The sequence below is a fragment of the Hibiscus syriacus genome, unplaced genomic scaffold, assembly GCF_006381635.1.
Source record: "Hibiscus syriacus cultivar Baekdansim isolate YM2019G1 unplaced genomic scaffold, ASM638163v2 tig00111706_pilon, whole genome shotgun sequence".
Lineage (NCBI taxonomy): Eukaryota > Viridiplantae > Streptophyta > Magnoliopsida > Malvales > Malvaceae > Hibiscus > Hibiscus syriacus.
The window spans coordinates 35,741-54,182 of NW_024063158.1; the positions used below are offsets into that span (position 1 = coordinate 35,741).

General features: G+C 33.7%; 2 protein-coding genes and 1 pseudogene across 2 annotated transcripts; 1 reads left to right on the forward strand and 2 right to left on the reverse strand.

The window, feature by feature from the left end:
* Positions 1 to 1,599: 1,599 nt before the first annotated feature.
* On the reverse strand, positions 1,600 to 7,244 carry LOC120167885 (annotated as a pseudogene).
* Positions 7,245 to 8,137: 893 nt separating this feature from the next.
* On the reverse strand, positions 8,138 to 10,054 carry LOC120167882 (mitochondrial intermembrane space import and assembly protein 40 homolog). Its single transcript, XM_039176771.1, has 4 exons — positions 9,927 to 10,054; positions 9,686 to 9,717; positions 9,455 to 9,578; positions 8,138 to 8,442 (listed from the first exon to the last, which is right to left on the reverse strand). The coding sequence occupies exons 1-4, from the start codon at positions 10,018 to 10,020 to the stop codon at positions 8,258 to 8,260; spliced, it is 435 nt and encodes a 144-aa protein (XP_039032702.1). The 5' UTR covers positions 10,021 to 10,054; the 3' UTR covers positions 8,138 to 8,257.
* A 2,269-nt stretch (positions 10,055 to 12,323) lies between these two features.
* Positions 12,324 to 14,649, forward strand: LOC120167884 (transcription elongation factor SPT4 homolog 2-like). Its single transcript, XM_039176772.1, has 5 exons — positions 12,324 to 12,470; positions 12,576 to 12,667; positions 12,928 to 12,983; positions 13,951 to 14,012; positions 14,415 to 14,649. Exons 1-5 carry the CDS (start codon positions 12,381 to 12,383, stop codon positions 14,463 to 14,465), a joined length of 351 nt encoding a protein of 116 aa, XP_039032703.1. The 5' UTR covers positions 12,324 to 12,380; the 3' UTR covers positions 14,466 to 14,649.
* Positions 14,650 to 18,442: the final 3,793 nt, after the last annotated feature.

Here is an 18,442-nt window from a genome sequence, read left to right on the forward strand (position 1 = left end):
AATTAAAGATGAAAAATTAAAAGTTAGAGTGATTAAATTAGGAATAACTTGAAAGTTAAGTAATTAAATTTAAAAAAATTAAACTTTAATGACCAAAATAGGAGTGAGAAGATAGTTGAGTGATGAATGATGTAATTTATCCTTAAAAAAGTGTCACATGAAAATCACTTGTTAAGTTTTTAAGGGAGAAGAATTAACAAATCTAAACGTTAGGTATGATTTTGAAAAAAAATTAAAAGTTTAGGTATTAAAACGAAACAAAAATTAACGTTAGATATGATTTTGAAAAAATTAAAAGTTTATATACTAAAATATACTAAAACTAATAATTTAAATACTATACTAGTAATTTACCCTTACTTTTAATAGAACTTTTAGACTCCACTCTCGGTGGTGATTAGTTGTCCCTTGTTCCCATATGTAATAGGGTAAGGGAAGGTCTCTTACGGAAGCTGCTCTCAACCTGGTGTTGGGGGTAGCCTACTATCTTACCTCCCACTTACCCCATATATATGGAAAAAAGAGACAACCATTCTTTCTTTTTTATTTCTCGGTGATTAAAAAGAGTATTATTCTCTTTTGAGATTTTTTTTATTAATTTGGAGTAAATACAAGACTGTTCAAAGATAACTCTCAACCTTTTGATATAGAACGCTCACACGCCTGATATCTATGATGTTTGAATCCGGGTTCTCGATGAATAACACCAATTCATTTATCACAGGGATCATTCGGTTCGTACTTCTCTTTTAAGATTTTAAATTCAAACAATTGCATCAATAAATAAAATGTGCATATAGCCGTTGAAAAAAAAAACTTTTAGACTCTACAAGTAAAATTAATAACACGTATTTCTTTAATTGCATTTTTTAAAAATTAAATAAATAGACCAATTTGATAACATTTTTAGTTCGTTTATGGGTTAAAACTTAAAAGTACTCATTATTCGTTAATTGATTTTAGTCCCGTTAACATTGTTGCTGGTATGTTATATAAGACAGTAGAATTAAATATGTTTAAAAAGTTCAAAATATTTCAATTTATGAATAAAATAAGATATATATTATTTAAATAATATAAAAAAATTGTATTTAGAAAAACCCTCAAAACTCATGATATATGTATATGTATATGTATATGTATATGTATATGTATATGTATATGTATATGTATATGTATATGTATATGTATATGTATATGTATATGTATATGTATATGTATATGTATATGTATATGTATATGTATATGTATATGTATATGTATATGTATATGTATATGTATATGTATATGTATATGTATATGTATATGTATATGTATATGTATATGTATATGTATATGGATGTTAACACTTGCAGCTCCATCGAAGATTTGCCAGAACCATGAACCTCTAGCTTAAGCTAAATTTGTACCATATGCATGTTTTTGTCTTAGGTTCAACGCTAGAAAAGTAAAGAGGGGGTATTAGGGCAGGGGTCGATTTGCTGCGGAGACCCGCCGCGCGATGCCGTATGCATTATGCGGGCTATTGATGGAGAACCATTAAACAGAAATGAGACAGAGAGAGAGGGAGAGACCTGGAAAATATTGCAATCCGAGGGATGTTTCACAGCATTTTTACATTTTCTTTTTCTTATCATCGGCTCTAACGAGCTGAACCGGTGCTGCCGGTATCCTAAACCACCATTCTCTAAGCCTCCGTAGCCATCGGTTTGTGCTCTCTCGCCTATACGGTAGTTCCCTTGTAAAAGCTTCAAGGAATACAAACAATATCAAGAATCTGAAGGGCACAAAAGCTAACACTACAGCCAAGAAAACCAATGAGATAGCAACCCTGTCAGTGGCCTGGCAAACAGAAAGTATAGTTAGAAGCTAGCCGAATTCCGCAATTAAAACTTAACTGCCTCTTAATGGAACTATTCAGCACCGAATGTTGAACCGTTCAACATTCAGCGCATTTGTTTCGCACCTCTGAATGATTCAGTGCTGACCGATTTAGCAAAACAGTGCTGAATGATTCAGCACAGAAGTACATTCTGAATGATTCAGAGTCATTATCAAACAGCATGTCACATTCAGAGCTAATTCATACAGAGTCTCTGAATCATTCAGCATTTGAATCATTCAGCATTTGAATCATTCATCGCTTAATCATTTTGAATGCAACTTCATTCAGTTTGTTTCTAGGACCAGTGAACTACATACTGGCATTCCACAATTTTCAAGCAGAATGCAACTCAAGAAAGAAGACCTGGATGATTTAACTCGACTTCGATATAAGTATATGCTCGGTTCATACACACCAAAGTATTAACATTCACCCCATAGTAAAAAAAAAGGCCAATAAATGACTCGATTAGCGGCAGAAGATGATGCTAGTAAAACAAGAAACTTGTTTTCTGTTCACTCTTTCCTGTTCAATGGGGTGGGGAGCATCGTGTTTCGACGCTTTATATTTAGCAAATTTCATTTTTCTTTTATCTGATTCAAGTATAGCTGGGACATGCACCTGTGGTAAGACAGCAAAGAAAATAGCCCTGATTTTGAGGATAAAAACATTCGCGGTTTGGATTAGTGCTTCATATTGGGAGAGAACTTCATGTAACGTCAACAGCTGCTCGACTGCATTTCAGTTTCGTGGAGCTATTATTGTGAAGGCTACTAAGGCCTTCTCACTGTTAAGACACCGATTCCATAGCATGACAACTGCAAAGCATACAAAAACCAATGCCAACGTATATGCAAACCACCCCCTGCACATCAGAATTAATGGATTCATTATTATCATTTGGGTTGCTATATGCTATAATAAAAAGTGGAATATAGAATAAAAACACCAATACACAACTGAATACACACAAATGGGCCATTTGGATGCATTTTAACAACATGCTTGGCAAGAACATGTAACCACCCTCAATGTAAAAATAAAACATCAAATGTTGTTGCGTGCAAAAAATTCAGGAAATGATCAGCTAATTGATCCACTAATATAAATATTTCCAAGTTCAGTTCACAATTCATATACCATACATAATTTCAACTTTCAGGACATACGGAAGGAGATCATGTATTGTTCTTGATGTATCTGGAAGAAAAGTATATTAAAGACCAGTCAAAGACAACTTTTACCTTATAATTGCCAAACTGGTAAACATCAGAAAGACGGTCGACTTAAAAGGTTCTTTCCATGAAGACAGAAGCACAAGGCAAGTAGCTAATTGAATGAAAGGAAACAGCAGTTCCTACAAATTAGAAAAAAGAGAGATCTTTCAACAACCTACTCAAATGTTCAAAATGATTCTGAGGATCAGTTGGCGTAGTACAACAAACGGTTCACTTATTCAAATGAACACTCAAGCTGTTTTCTAGGAACATGACAAAACAAAATTTTCCCTAAATTAACATAGACATAAAAATGAAATAAATATTTCTGATGACAACTTCTGTCTGACAAATGAATTAAGAACTTGATCAAAATAGGAAATCATATGACAGTTTTTATGGCCTGAAACCAAATCTAATAGATGGGAGATCGAAATAACCAACCTTCATTACAGCTAAATTTGTTTCAATTCCTTCTACCTTCACTTGGTTCACAGTTGCCCGTGCAGCTTCAGCCCTACCTGTGTCAGATATTGATTTCTTCACTGCTAACTCTAAGGGATGTGTTTCTCCAATACAGAAATCTCCAACCATTAATGCTTCTCCTTCCAGAATTGCATTCTTCTGTGGGATGAATCCAAGTTGACTAAGCGCCAGAAGTGAAAAAGGAGATGAAACAGGTGGGTGTTTCACAGCGCGTGGGGAATTATCAACATTTAAAAGTGCCAAATGACTAGCAAGGGTTTCCAAAATCATATCACCTCCAGGAAGGCTCTCAGCTAGATTAAAACCAAGTAAGGTTTTATACTGGGATGAGAAGAACTGAAAAGCTTCTCTCAGTGCACGATAACGAAATATACCTAATATAGCCCTTGCTACTACTTCCGACTTCTGAGTCTCTTTCAAGTTGTGTTTTCTAGCAAACCTGTGTGCATGCAGGATCTCCAGAGATATATCCAACCAAAAGTTCCGACGAAAATTGCCTTTAAATTCGGGAAACTCAAAATAAACGGGCTCTGTGCTGCAAATAGATTTACAAGTTCCAAAGAAATATCAGAAACTATAATTTAATTTAAAGAAGACATTAAACTATATAGTTCCACGTTATTATGCTGATAGAAAACTTACACGGTTGTTGATTTGTACATAACAGCTTTATCAAAGATACGAGCACCTAGTGGCCCAGTTAACTCAGGTTTTATGACCTGCTCCAAGTCTGTTGCCAGATCATACCTCACGGCTTTTTCATATACACCAACACCCAAAGCCTCAAAGTACAGAGCAAAGCTGGTTAGAGTGAGCCGTCCTGCATTAATAGAAACTCAACACATAAACAACCGAAAGATAATGCAGTTAAAACATCTTAGAGCCTCTCGATTGAAGTGTATGAATCAATGGCATCAGTTAACCTGACAAGATTTATTGGTCTAAAAATTATTTCTATTGCGTGACCAATTTCAATGGATAAGTCCTTTACCACACATGGATTTCATATTAAGGAGACATGTAATGGTTTAGAAGTTTGAACAATAACAAGTTGTCATTGACACAAACATCAGTACTACTATATATATTAGACGTGAAAGACATCAATTGATAAAAATCAGTACCATTTGATACATTCATATGAAGATAAAAATATATTCTATGAATACATATATAATATGGCCAACCTAAATCTAGTACATGCACAACCTTGTAAAGGGAAATTAGTTAAGTCTTAATCAGGGACGGATGAAAGATTTTATGCTACGGGAGGCGAACTTATAATACTTTAAGGGGGGTGAACTTTTAAAGGTTTACTTCCATAATGATCAATTTCAGAACATTGACATACCTGGCCATGCCGAGATTCCAATATGTTGCAGAACGGGTTGAGTTGGAACACCACCTTCAATATCTATAATTATCTCCACATCAGAGAGTGGAAGATTGGTAAGTGAGGGTCCCAATGTGTTTTTTGCGGCCTTAATAACCCTAAGGATGGGTAAAGATCCATGATAAATAATTATCTCAACAGTTTAAACTCAGACATCAAAGTAGCCCAAAAAATCAAACTATAAAGAAAAAACAGGTAGATATGTTTGCTATTTTATCCAATCTGATCACAGATGTTAAGAAGTCAAACCCAAAAATTCTTAGTTAGAATTGATTACAACCGAGATTAACTAATTAAATGTTTTTTACACCTCGATTCATGAAAGTTTGCACTACCGATCACCTTAGCTTTAATGATCCATTTATTTAGAAGTTTAAAATATTTAAAACAAATAGTGAAAGATGTAAAGTTAAGAAAAGTATAAAAAGACAAGTATCTGCAAGTCTCAACCTAGACATTCCCCCTTTTGTTTAATTCAAGTGACTTGGCACATATGTTAAATCACATAAGCCATTAGAGTTCATAAAAATGATAGAAAACAATAATGCATCCATACTTGTCAAGGCTTCGGAGGTATTTGTCGTATATAATAAAGTGAAGTCGGGGGCCTGCAGAGCTTGTCAATGCATCAAAAAGATTGTGAACCGTTATTATATCTGCAACAACAGCACAGGCAGGAGCTATTCGTTCAAAAGCCTCTCGCCCAACAGTTTTCTTGTCATCAACCTGAGAGAAAAGTAAAGAATGAATTTCGACTATATTCTCCCCCTCCCCTGGCATAAGCCAACAAAATTAATAAGCCTTTACTAATATTATTACTCCCTGCCCACCCCTTCCCTATAAATTCTGTACCCTTTAAATATCCCAAACTCTATGTTATTCCTATTCGTTTTGAAATTTCTACTGAATTTAATTAGTTTGTTCCTCTTCTCTTAATTATTTTCATCTTTTATAAGTATTTTGTTCTTTCTCTTATGCTTAAATGCTTGCCTTCAGTTTTGATCTCCTACTTTTTGGTTTCTTTACTTATAAGTTCTTATCTTTAACATTCCTTCTTTCTACTTTTTTTTTCCAAATCTTTAGCATATCAAAGGAATCATAATAATATTTAATATAACAAATATATAAAACAGAAAAAATAGAGAAAAAAATTGAAAAATACAGAAATAAAACTATGGCATCAAATGCAATTTATGAATAAGTAGCATTATTCACCCCTTGACTTTCAAACTCTGGCTCACTAAATATAGGTGATCACTTCAAGCAAGTCCCAGGAAACTAAAGGCTCAATAATTACCAAGCCAAGGAAGAATGTCATTATCATAGAGCAGACAGTACAAGCATACAATCGTACAACCTCCTTATGCAAATGAAATATATGAAACTAGAAAAAATAGAAGAACAAACCTGAACTGCCATACTCATGGGACTTGAATAAAACAATGACCCATCTTCGTCATCCTCAACTTCGTCGTTGTTGGGTAAAGTTTCTTACAACACAAGAGAAGTTCAGAGACCATTGTGAACCCCAGCCCTCGAAAAAACCTCTTACACAATTTTTAATCAACAGATGAAGATCATGTGTAGCAAACAACTCCAATGCATCTCTTACTTTGGCTCGACGTTCGCACTCAACACAGGGTGCCTCCCATGCTAGCATCATATCATAGGTTAACCGATGGAACTCCGCGTCACTCAAATAATCTGGATTCCTACTCACTTTATGCAATGCTTGGTATGAACAAAACTCTAAAAAGTTCCTAGCATATGTGAAAAGCTGTTTAACACTTTCCGGAAGCTCTATATTGAAACGGTGTTGTAATTCTTCACTGGGAATTTTAAGAATCCTACAACAATGAGTAAACAAAAAGCACATTAAGTTAAAATGTACTAATTATCATTGAAGAACAAAATGCATACATTTTACACTTGCATCAATAACATTTTAATCGGTATTTAATCGACATTTTGATCCGAGTACCGATTCCAAGATGGGATTTCAACATAAACGAACAATGTGCAGTGAAATGTACATACATATACGTGAACAGAGAGAATAGGAGAGGGAGAATACTTGCAACAGCGAAAAACGACGGAATTCGCGAGAGAAGAGAGCTGAGGGATGGGCGTAGGAGTGTTTGCTGGGGAATCTTCGTCAATGGATGATAATTTCTTGCGCAGAAAAAGGGATTTTAAGGTATCTTGATTGTTCCGCATGAAATTTTCCCAAACTCCCTCCATTTTTTTGGTTTCCTCTTTGATTCCGACGTCAATTTGAAGACTCGAATTGGGTATTTCAGGTGATTTTAACGAATTTTCTTTCAAAAAACAACATTGAAGTTCAAAAGATTGATAGATGAAGAAGAAATTTCGCTCTTCTTCAGAGCATCTTCATTCTCCCTTCCGCTCGTGGCAGTTAGTTAGTTAATTTAACTCACTATTTTGCAGTTTCGTCCTTCAAAAATTTTAGTACTACATTTCATCAACGGTAAATATACATTTTGGTACGTATACTTAAAGTCAAGATTCAATTCTGCTGTTAAGTTTCTTTTTTTCTTCATTTAAGTGCTTGAACTTGGCCTTAAACTTCAATTTTATACCTAAGTTTTTTGTCCAGTTAAATACTTAGCTTTATTTTCTTTATTCAAATTGGTACTTGAATTCGGGTTTATGGTTCAAACAATTCATCTATAATAAGATCAATCTGGACTAAAAGAATTAAATTTAGGTACTAATTTGAACAATTTTTTTTTAAATATTTAATTGGATAAAAGAATTAAGTATCAAATTTTAAATCTTTTACATATATTGCATTTAAATTAAAAAATTGGGTAAAGTAAAATAATTACTCACCCAACTATTATTCTTTCTCTACTTTGGTCACCAAACTATTTCTTTTACAAATTTGATCACAAACGTTACTTTTTTTTCTATTTTGGTCACCTAACATGTGGTTGATACAAGATAATGTTGGCTTATCCCCGGTCGCAGGTTTGATCCCTGATTTTTTAGCTCACAATCTATCGTTCGCCTATTTTTTGTCCATTCCGATTCACAAAATAGTATATGTGCAACAAAAGTTTTTTTTTTTTACTCGAATACAACCATGTTCAAATGATCTAAGTGAGCACCCAGATTTTGTCATCTTTAACTCTTTATTACCAGATGACACCAATCTTTTAACAGGCAAAGAAATAAAATACTAAATTAAGCGATCAAAACAGCATATGCAATGAGAATGTATGGCAAAAGAAGAAGAAACAATGAAACTTTGTCCTAGAGTTTTGGTTTTGGGCTCTGAGATTTCCTGAACCATAAAGGAGGACAAATTCTATATTCTTGGACAGGTTCCTCTTCTTTCACGACTTCTTTATCATCCGTGACGGTTTTAGGAAATGCATCGGGGTTACCTTTGATACAGGTTTGCAAGGCAACAAACGGATGCACGCAGTCTGAACCCTGTTACAGAGGAAAGTTTCAAAATGTTGGTGCTTGACGGGGAAAACTAAGATTTGTATGTTGCGGGTCGGGTTAAGCAATGATCAAATGACCGAGAAAAAAAATCAAGATATGAGTTATCGAGGGAAACAACATGAATAGAAAGAAATTAATGTTTCAAATATTCAAGCAGTTTTTGAAGCCCTATACCAGCCTTTTAGAATAGCGGGAAACAACATAAAAATGGACCAATGTTGCATTGTTCATATTCTTTATTCTCCTCACAATAGATATGCCATATACCCGTATTTGACGCATGTCCAAAAATAAGTGTCCCCACTAGGGACACTTTCACGTATCCCACACTCACACTCGACTTCAGAGTAACATAGAAACAATGTAAAATGTTTAATTTAAAAATAAGAATTTAAAGTATACCGTCTAAACTATATTTTGATCAAAGTCCGGTGACTAAAGTATTCACCTTTTTCATCTAGGTAACTAAATTTTTTTTAATCAATGACAAGTGTCAATTTTTAGGTACCTAGATGAAAAAGCTGGTATATTTCAGGTACCTACTTTAGTCAAAAAAAATACTTTAGGTACTACATGAAAAAATTGATTACTTTAGCTATTTACTTTGACCAAAAAAATACTTAGTGCTTAGATAAAAAAAGACTATGCTTTAGGTACCTATTTCTGAAATAAGTCTAAATGAAATGAAACAACAAATCAAAGTATAGATGAAAAGCTAAGGCTTTGATTGGTATGGAAGATGGAAAATCTGTTGATCAAATGATTAAGATTCAAAGTAAGAAAATGGTTGAATCTTAACAATCTGGTTAACAAATTAAATCTTTGCTTTCTAAACAAGACATTTACAATATCTAGACTTCAGAGCTTCAACTTAAATCACAATATAGATGAAACTGAAGCTAAATCTTTGCTTTCTAAATCTTTTGTTTTGTAAAGGTTGAAATGACATAACCAGCTAAGCAGAAATCACCTACTAGGAGCGTCTAGATTAATTACCTTTTTCCTCAGCTGTGCTTTTGAGAAAACAAAGGAAAGCCTCGGTGAACTGAGCACCGCAAGCGCCATCCCGCAGCTCAGCAACACAAGGGCAGTTTAATGCCTTCTGCGCCTGCGCTTCAAGGGACTGGCACAAAAGAAGAAAGAAACAAAAACCCAATTCATTTCACAACTTGTTAAGTGCCCCAACTACAAAAAAGGGAGCAAGTAATGGAATTAAAATAGTGGAACAACCTGATTCTCATCGTTACCATATGCCGCAGCTTCTGCAAAAAAAGCAAAAGTAATGGAATCATCAACAGCTCCAGCCAAAAAAGAAGTGAAAAAGAACTTCCATTTTTTAAATGGAGTAAGGCAAAAAACGAACAGAATTTAAAGTAAAGCTAAGATCTTCTTTCGGACATTTTCACAAACAGATGGCACATGAGATTGACGGCAACTAATATTAACAACGTAAAGGCATAAACTAAGAAACCTGCAAGAATAGAATCCATGGAAGAGGGAGAGTCGGGTCGAGCTTGGCCGTTAATGGCATCAGCCGCCGATACATCGCTTTGAACTTGGCCCATCTCCGCCTTGTGAGTTCTTCCCACACTTTTTTACCCAATGGCAATGGGTGTAAATTTGTAAGTCTTCTTCGCTTTCTGACCATCTCTTGCATTGACTTTGACTTATTTTTGTGGTAGGTGATTTTTTTAGGCAATATTATATTAAAAAAAAGAAAAAATAACTTTGACCAAAAATACCTTATAATATACGATTTTAACCAAATTTTTTTGGATTTGCAAAATTGACCAACTAAATCGCAATGCGATCGATAATTCGCAACGCGATCTCCGGTATCGCAAATCAGTTTCCAGATTCGCAACGCGAACTTCGACTATCGCAACACGAACTTGGACAATCGCAATGTGAATATGTAAATCACATTGTATTGTAAACAAGTGTTGGTAATGCTCAATCCCACATAGTATTGGAAACACTATTGGGAATGGTATTTAAGGCTTGGCTTTCCTACTTCCTTGTTGAGTAATAGAGAACAAGGGGACTCTCGCGCGCCGCCGCCCGTCCCGTCTCGGGTCGGGTCGGGTCGTGGTCGTGGTCGTGGTCGTGGTAATACGTGTCTTCGACACGTCCGCGCGAATACTATCTTTTTAGAGAAAATTCTTAAGAAACAAATGCAATACTATCGCAACGAAATTGGAATAAATCGCAACGAATTTGAAATAAATCGCAACGAATTTAGAATAAATCGCAACGCGAACTTAGACTATCACAATGCGAATATGTAAATCGCAATGCGATAGTCGAAGTTCGCGTTGCGAATCTGGAAACTGATTTGCGATACCGGAGATCGCTTTGCGAATTATCGATCGCATTGCGATTTAGTTTGTCATTTTGGCAAATTCAAAAAAAAATTGATTAAAATCGTATATTATAAGGCATTTTTGGTCAATGAGGGTATTTTCTCTAAAAAAAAACCTAATAATTATTTTTTAACGGTAACTCCCATTGTAGATTTGTTAGAAACATGCTTCCAAACTGGACACTGGACTACTTCGCGTCCTATTCAGTAAGAGAACGTATCTCGCATTTTATAGGATGTAAAGTACTGTATATTTTTTAGATTATATAATTTAATATAATTATTTAGTATCTCACGTTTCTTAAAACATGAGGTTCGCGAGATATTAAAAAATTATCGTTTATAGAAGTTTTAATATTTAAAATTTGAAATTGGAAAATATTCAATGTTTAAGAGATTTTACTTTTTGACGATCTTAATGGTAAAAAGGATTTTTATTCTTTGTAAATATATTGAATTCGAGTAATTAAATATGTGTGAGTTATTAATGGTTAAGAAAGATTTTAAAATGTTATTACCTTGTAATTATCTAAGTTTTTACTTTTTTTCTTAGGTAAATTACATGGATGGTCTATTCTATTTTTGAGTCGTTCGATTTTGAAAAAAAATAGTTTTGGTCACTTATGTTTTTGGGTTATAACATTTTGGTCACTCGGATGTTAACCTCTGTTGTATTATTGACGTGACACATTAAAACTTGTTAAATTATACTTTTAGCCCAAGAACTTTTAAAAATTATTTTTCACCCATTCTCAAACAAACAAACAAAAAAACAAAAAAAATTGTGTGTAAGCAGATCGATTACTCGATATGCAATCGAATATTACAATACATATTTAATTTGTGTATTCGTATTATTTAACGACATGAATATTTGAGCTACTTAAATTAGGTATTTAAATTTTAGCTTTTTAAGGACTAATCGACTGCTTATTTTTATTGTACCCAATTAGATACTATTTTCAGTGCAATTAGACACTTATCATTTTTAAAATTATAATTTCAATGTTTAATTATTAAATCAATAATATTATATCTTAACGGAATTGTGTTGAAATTGTAAGTATAAACCATTCAAAATTGAACATAAATAATTAAAAAATTAACTGACTAATTGCACCAAATAAAAATCTCAGGTACCTAATTTCACCATTGCAAAAACTTAGATATATAATTTCACGAAGAAAAAAGTTTAGTACCACATTGTACATAAATCCCAAAGTTAGTGACCAAAAGTTATATTTACTCTTTGCTAAAAAGTATTAAAAAAGAAGCTCGCAACCAAAAATGAATTCCGCTGCCGGGGTTCGAGCCCGGAATTTCATTATCAAAGGAAATTTAACCGTTGTGCTACAGCGGATTTGTTGTTATAAGATTGCAAAATATATTATATAATGTTTAAAATGTATTCTCTAGTTTGTTGGGACAAATGTGTAATTTCCTTCTGGTTTCATGTTTCTAATTCCTCGTTTAAGAACTATTCTCCATTGTTATACCTCGTCTGACTTTGAATCCCAAAGACTGAAACCCAGAAATCGCAAGGAAAGTGGGGGGAAATTAGCGATGAGAAGCGCGCCGGCACAGATTCCGACGAGTTTCGGCCACGAGCTCAGGGCTTGCCTTCGTTTCCGCCTCGTCAAAACCTACGATCAGGTTGCTTGTTCCGTTTCCGGTTTAGGGTTCTTCTCGCTTTAAAGCATTTCGTGTTCGAGGCGTTGTACTAATTACTTCTTTTTGTGGGTATTTGAATAATAACAGTTTAGAGAATCAGGATGTGAGAACTGCCCATTCTTTAAGATGGACGAGGATAATGAACGCGTTGTCGATTGCACCACTCCTAATTTCAATGGGTCTCTTTATCCCTAAACCTATTGTTTTAGATTTGCATTTTCTTATCCTTTGAGTAGGGGTGAGCATTCGATCCTCAAAAAAGTTCTGAGTTATGTTTCATAACTTAAGGTTTATTTGAAACTTTTTGTAGAGTCGAATTGTTCGAGTTTCTTACATTTAAGTTAAAATATTTATAATGTTATGGTACGAATAGATTCAAATTTTGCATTTTCATATCCCTTTGTGCGTTGTTTTAAATTTTGATTACTGAATGTTCTAGGATAATTTCTGTGATGGATCCGTCTAGAAGTTGGGCTGCTCGTTGGCTACGAATTGGTAAGTTTTTCAAAGTTTAAGAGCCTTATTTGCATGGATAATGGAGGTTTGTATGATTTAGAATATGTATGATTTGCTTTATTGTGTGAGGTTAGTTTGCTGTTTTTACTAATGGGTCAGTGAACCCTGGATTTTAAGATTTATTCTCTAATCTCTTGGCTGATTGATGGAAAAAAAAGAATGCCTCTATTAATGCTTCTATATTACTCGAATTCAGGTATTAGTTTCAAATATGAGCATATGTCCAACACGAGCATGGTTAATTTTCCAAGTTTTCCCATGCATTTGGAGGATCCGTGTCATACCTCTGTATTCTTGTCTGCAAATTTGTCGGGCATGCTGTTGGACTAGATATTTCTAACAAAAATGAAGAATCGGAGCAACATGGCTTCTGAACTTCATGAAGCACCGGACTTTCGAAATCTTGATGATAGTTTTCCACCATCAAATAGTAGATCATCCAATTATTATCATGTCGTGTTTATATCCTTCTCAGTTTCTGATGGCTTCTCAAACTATATGTTTATTGTTATTAATGGCTGAACCTTGGATTTTAAGATTTATTCTATAGGTTGACTGCTGGAATAATGCATGTTTTTATGAATGCTTCTACGTTACTCGAATTCAGGTATTAGATTCAAACATGAGCATATGTTCAAAATAATTTCCCAAGTTTTTCCATGCATTTGGAGAATCCTTGTCATACCTCCGAAAATTTGTTGGACATGCTGTTGGACTAGATATTTCTAACAAAAACGAAGAGTCAGAGCAACATGGCTTCTGAATTTTATGAAGCACCGGACTTTTAGCATCTTGATGATAGATTATCCAATTATTATTATATTTATATCGTTTCTTTATATCCTTTACGACTTCTGATGCCTTATCAAACTATATGTTTACTTACTGTATTATATATGATCCTTAGATATTCTGGTTTCTTTATATTTCTGTAAATCCTTCTCAGGGAGATTTGTCCCCGGTTGTTACACTCTTGCAGTTTCAGAGGCACTTCCAGAGGAGTTGCAGGTACAGTGTCTCATCCCGAGTGAAATTCACTTATCCCTTTTATTTCCTCAGAAATTTTATGCGGATTAGCTCACAAAATTAAAATTGAATGATCATGTATGAAACACTGTGGATCTTTTCAAATATCTAGGCCTTCCATGATAATATTTGGTTTCCCTTTTCAACCATTCTCATGTCATCTTTGTAGCGTCCTATCCCGTCGGGGTCGTATTTCAACTCTGATTATGTAAATACAACATTGTACATATTATAACAAAGAAAAATTTCTAATGTCAAATCCAGAAGCTCTAAAACTACAAGAATCGAGTATACTATCTCGTTTCTCCGTTAAAAAGATGATACAATGACGACATGATATTACTTTTGCGTTTCTGCCATTAATCCCCGTGTTTCTTCGTACAGAATATGTGTGAAGAAGTGCATGTTCAGTACGTACCACCGAAGCGGGTATGAGAAAGAGTCCGGGACGACATTATATAATGTAAGAATCGAAAAACCGAATTCCGTTTTAGGAGTAATGATCTGTGTTGGTTGCTTTGTATCACAAGTATTGCTCTGTTATCTTGGCTGACAATGAATTGTATGTAAACAGTTTCTGGGTTTGAGCAACTTAATGAACACACTAGTTTTTTTCAAGGTAGCCGTTCTATGTGGCGTATTAGACAGGGCTGGAATCTGGATATAACTTTAAAATATACTAATATATTGAAATTTTAAGGGTAAATATAACTTCTGGTACCTGACTTTGGCATTTATGTGTAATGTGGTATCTAACTTTTTTGGGTGCAATTAGGTACTAAACTTTTCTTTTAATGATGCAATATGCTACCCAACTTTTTATGTACAATTAGGTACCCACCTTTTTCCTTTGGTGCAATTGTTTTCTTTTAGTTGTATTAAAAAAAGTAAAAGTTGTACATCTAATTGTACCAATTAAAGTTCTAAAATTTTTAGTCTCGAAAAACAATAAAAGTTTTACTTTAAATTTCTATTTTTTCAAATAAACTTTTTCAATTAGGTACCTAGCTTTTTTTCTTCGGTGCAATTAGGTACTCATTTCTTTTTTCGGTGCAATTCGGTATATAACATTTTTAGTTACATGTGCTCAATTATGGTTGGTTTATATTTGTAATTTTAACATCGTTTAGTTAAATGGATAATGTGTTAAATACTCAAAAAAAATATTCTAAATGTGATCACGTGTAATTTTGAAAGTTCAAGTTCTAAATAGCATTTTAAAAATAAAAATTAGGTATCTAATTACAAAAAAAAAGCACTGGTTAGGTATTATTTGCACTAAAAGAAGGTTGGATAATAAAACCAAAATTAGGTGTTTTGCATAAAAAATTATAAATCAAGTATATTAATTTTAAATAATATGTTTGGATTATATATCATATATTTTTAAATTTTATACTTTTAATGTGATTTTTTAAATAATATAATTTTGGGAAAACATAAATATGAAATGAGCATCCGTGATCCGAAAATAATGGTATTCGAGTTTTATAAGTACCCGACTCGTGGATACCCGAATTATTTAGATTATAAATTTGGTAACTATATTTTACTTTCTCTCTTATTTTACTTATTGTATTTTTTTAATTTTCTTATTGAACTTAATACATTGAGTTTTTTTTTGTTATTATGATGTCAAATAGTTTTTCTTGATTAATATGGGGTAAGTACAAAACAATATATGTTCAAATATAATTATCAATCACTTGAAATTGAACGCACTACACCAAGCATTCCTGATGCTCGAACCTGGAACATCAAGGAATAACAATAATTCCTTTACCATTTAGGTTGCTTGGTTCACGCGGCTGTTAAATAGTTAATGACATGGAAATGGGTAATAATATAGATGCAAAACGACATCATTTTGGTGAAATTTTTGTTTTTTTATAAAATCGTGTCATTTTTAACACCATTAACTATTTAACGGCGGAGTGACCAAAATATAAGAGAGCATAAAATTCAATGAAAAAAAACTCAATGTGTTAAATTCAATGAGGAAATTTAAAATTTTTAAAATTCAATGAGCAAATAGGAGAGAAAGTAAAATTTAGTGACTATTTTTATAATTTACCAATAACAAAAAATATATAATTATAACAATGGAGGGGAAAAAGAATTTTATCTAAATCCACATCAAGAATTTTTAAAAATAATAAATTTCATTAAATTAATTGAAATATTACCCGAAAAATCTGGATACAGCAGAAGGATACTCCATTGTTTGACACGTGGCTTGCGTCGTATTCTTTAATTGTCTGGATTATCATTTTAATAATGCATCTTTCAAGCCAATAATAATACTCTAATTCGTGTTTGCTTTCATTACTAACAATAAAGCAATTTTTAAGGAATAATCATTTTGTCTTGTTTTGCATGAAATTACGTGCAAATAATATATATTATTGACGTAACTTTAAATTATTATAACGTGCACGAATCATCAATAATCTAAATATATTTAGGTTTCATATAGACATGAGTGTTTAAATTTTATCTCGAGAAACAATATGATACTTAAAGAATTTTTAAGTTAAAAATAAGTGCGTAACATTTTCTTAGTTATATTTCTTGGTGCCTACTATTATATTTTTTTAATTTTTTAATAATAAAAAATATCATTTTTTAATAATAAAGAAAAATTAAAAAAACTTAATTTATTTACAAAAGTACCCCAAACTTTTGATGAAATTATAAAAAAACCAAAATATATCATTTCAACCCGTTACCATGGTAGAACGTCGGAGGAGCACCGATGGAGCAACGGTGAGGATGGGTTTTGAGCGGAATTGGACGGTGGTGACAACATAGCATATGGACTTTGGGATCGATCAAAATCAAAGAAAAACAACGATAGTGGCTTAAAATCCGACGAAACTTCAAACGTTTCTCCACGACAAACGGTGACAGTTTACAACGAAAGGTCAACGGGGGTTTGATCAGGAGTCGACGGTTGTGGTCACGACTGGTTGACTGACGACCATGAAAGGGAGAAAGGGGAAAGGGGGAAAGGAGGGGGCTGTTGCGATAAGGATTTGAGTTTTTTTTTTAATAAAAAATATTTTTATTTTTAAAAATTTTAAAATAAATTCTCAAAATTATTAGGGCTCGACACGTGTTACTTAACGGTCAAATTTAACGGTCGTTAAACGGTCAAAGCACCTAAAAGTGCTCCGATTAAAATGTTAGACACCTAATTTTAACGAAAATTATTTAGACACTAAAACATTTTTCGAGACAAAATTCAAACACTTACTGTAGACACTAATTTTTTCATTTATTTTTAAAATTATTATTATTATTATAATTATTATTATTATTATTATTATTATTATTATTAAATATTATTATTATTACAAGCCCAAACCAGAACCCAATTACAAATGGGTACCTAGATCCACACCCGACCCATACCACTCAGCAGGATCCAAACCTAATTAGGGTTTCTAGCATCTTCTTCAGCTGCCAGTTTTATCAGCCGTTGGATCTGACATGATCCAACGGTCCAGATTAAGCACAGCAGAAACCCTAGGGTTCACCAACCCTAGGGAGATTTCGGTGCTGCCATGTCCCTCCAACTGCTCCGCCGCTTCTACGCCAACCACTACATCGTTATGTTCCCCAGTCGTTTGTTGCCACGACATCGATGCTTCCAGAAAATCTACACCAGTCGCTCATGTTACATCCCTTTGGTGACTCACCGAGGGACCATCGAACCGAAGGCAGTTTCATGATGGCCTATAAAAGGCCACCAAACTTGCAAAGACAAGGAGAAGACAACAAGAAAACAACCACGAGGAAAACAACAACCAATAACCAACCGAGAAACAAAACAGAAAAGAAAACTTACCATCGTTAGGATACCAAACATTGTCGGAAAACTCAAAATACCGAAGGTATTTTCTTTAAATCTGCACGATTCTGAGGGTTTTTTAGGAAAAACTAAGGTTGGAATCGATTTTAGGGCTTTGAGATCTTCGAGTTGGGTAAGTTTTGTAAAATCCGACCACCATGGGTGGTGGCCGACGGTGGTCATCGGTGCCAAAGATCGGCGGTTAGCGGTGGCCGGGTTATCTCTTATGGGAGAATTTTAGAGAGAGTTCAGAGAGAATTTTCATCTCTCTCTTTTAGAGAGAGAGGGGGAAAAAGAAAATGAGAGAGATGGTTGAGTTTAGGCCGGTTTTGGGCCTTTTATTCCCCTTCCCAAACGACGTCGCTTTGGGAAGGGATGTTTGTGTAATTTCACTCTTGGGAAAATCACGCTCGTGATATCTCCGAATTTATATTCTTTTGCAATTTGGTCACTAAATTGATTTTGTAGGTCTTTTAATTTTGTCCTCTTATTTTATTTTATATTGTTATAGTCCTTGCCATATTTATTAAATATTTAGGGTAAATACTAGATTTAGTCC

Bases quoted from the DNA above. Each gene is read 5' to 3' on its own strand.
- LOC120167884 (XM_039176772.1), top strand. From the start codon at position 12,381: ATGAGAAGCGCGCCGGCACAGATTCCGACGAGTTTCGGCCACGAGCTC. The intron at 12,471-12,575 runs GTTGCTTGTTCC...GAATAATAACAG, and splicing joins TCGTCAAAACCTACGATCAG to TTTAGAGAATCAGGATGTGA. The intron at 14,013-14,414 runs GTACAGTGTCTC...TTCTTCGTACAG, and splicing joins CACTTCCAGAGGAGTTGCAG to AATATGTGTGAAGAAGTGCA.
- LOC120167882 (XM_039176771.1), bottom strand. From the start codon at position 10,020: ATGGGCCAAGTTCAAAGCGATGTATCGGCGGCTGATGCCATTAACGGC. The intron at 9,718-9,926 runs GTTTCTTAGTTT...CTTTTTTTGCAG, and splicing joins CATGGATTCTATTCTTGCAG to AAGCTGCGGCATATGGTAAC. The intron at 9,579-9,685 runs GTTGTTCCACTA...CTTTTGTGCCAG, and splicing joins ATGGTAACGATGAGAATCAG to TCCCTTGAAGCGCAGGCGCA.